The sequence below is a fragment of the Pygoscelis adeliae genome, unplaced genomic scaffold (genome assembly GCF_000699105.1).
Source record: "Pygoscelis adeliae isolate BGI_AS28 unplaced genomic scaffold, ASM69910v1 Scaffold47, whole genome shotgun sequence".
Taxonomy (NCBI): Eukaryota; Metazoa; Chordata; class Aves; order Sphenisciformes; family Spheniscidae; genus Pygoscelis; species Pygoscelis adeliae.
Genome location: NW_008825255.1, coordinates 1455263 through 1455939, shown reverse-complemented (window position 1 = coordinate 1455939; position 677 = coordinate 1455263). Strand labels below are relative to the sequence as shown.

At 48.9% G+C, this 677-nt stretch overlaps 1 protein-coding gene across 1 annotated transcript in view; it reads left to right on the top strand.

The window, feature by feature from the left end:
* Nucleotides 1–511: 511 nt before the first annotated feature.
* Nucleotides 512–677, top strand: part of WDR70 (WD repeat domain 70) — a 145438-nt gene continuing 145272 nt past the window's right edge. The window contains exon 1 of the mRNA XM_009329454.1: nt 512–641. Within this exon, the coding sequence (XP_009327729.1) occupies nt 512–641 (130 nt within the window). The remainder of the gene's footprint in view (nt 642–677) is intronic.

The window sequence follows — 677 nt, the reverse complement described above, 5'->3', positions numbered from 1 at the left end:
AGCCTTCTCAGTCGGTAGAGCATGGGAAACTAAAAAGTCCTTGGCTAGTGTAAGCACTGCTCAGCAACAACTAAAACATCGGTGTGTTATCAACTTTGTTCTCACCCTAAATCCAAAACACAGCGCTGTACCAGCTGCTAGGAAGGAAATTAACTCCATCCCTGCCGAAACCAGGACACATGAGAAAGGAAATCCCCCCCCCTTTCCAAATGGAGAACCTGAAGCTAAGCCCCAAACTCCACAGGGTTAACGTGGCAAAGCAGGAAATTCTCCCTGTATCTTCTCAAGATTGAGAAGCTGGCAGCCAGTCACCTGCAGGGTTCCCCAGGGCTCAATTTTAGGGCCAGTGCTCTTTAATGTTTTTATAAATGATCTGGAAGCAGGAATCGAATGTACATTAAGTAAGTTTGCCGATGATACTAAACTAGGAGGAGCTGTGGACTCTCTTGAGGGTAGAGAGGCCTTACAGAGAGATCTGCATAGGCCAGAGAGCTGGGCAATCACCAACCGTATGAAATTTAGCAAGAGCAAGTGCCAGATTCTCCACCTGGGACAGGGTAATCCCAGTTACACGTACAAATTGGGGGACGAGAGGCTGGAGAGCAGCCCCGCAGAAAGAGATCTGGGGGTCTGGGCTGACGGCAAGTTGAATATGAGTCAACCGTGTGCTCTGGCAG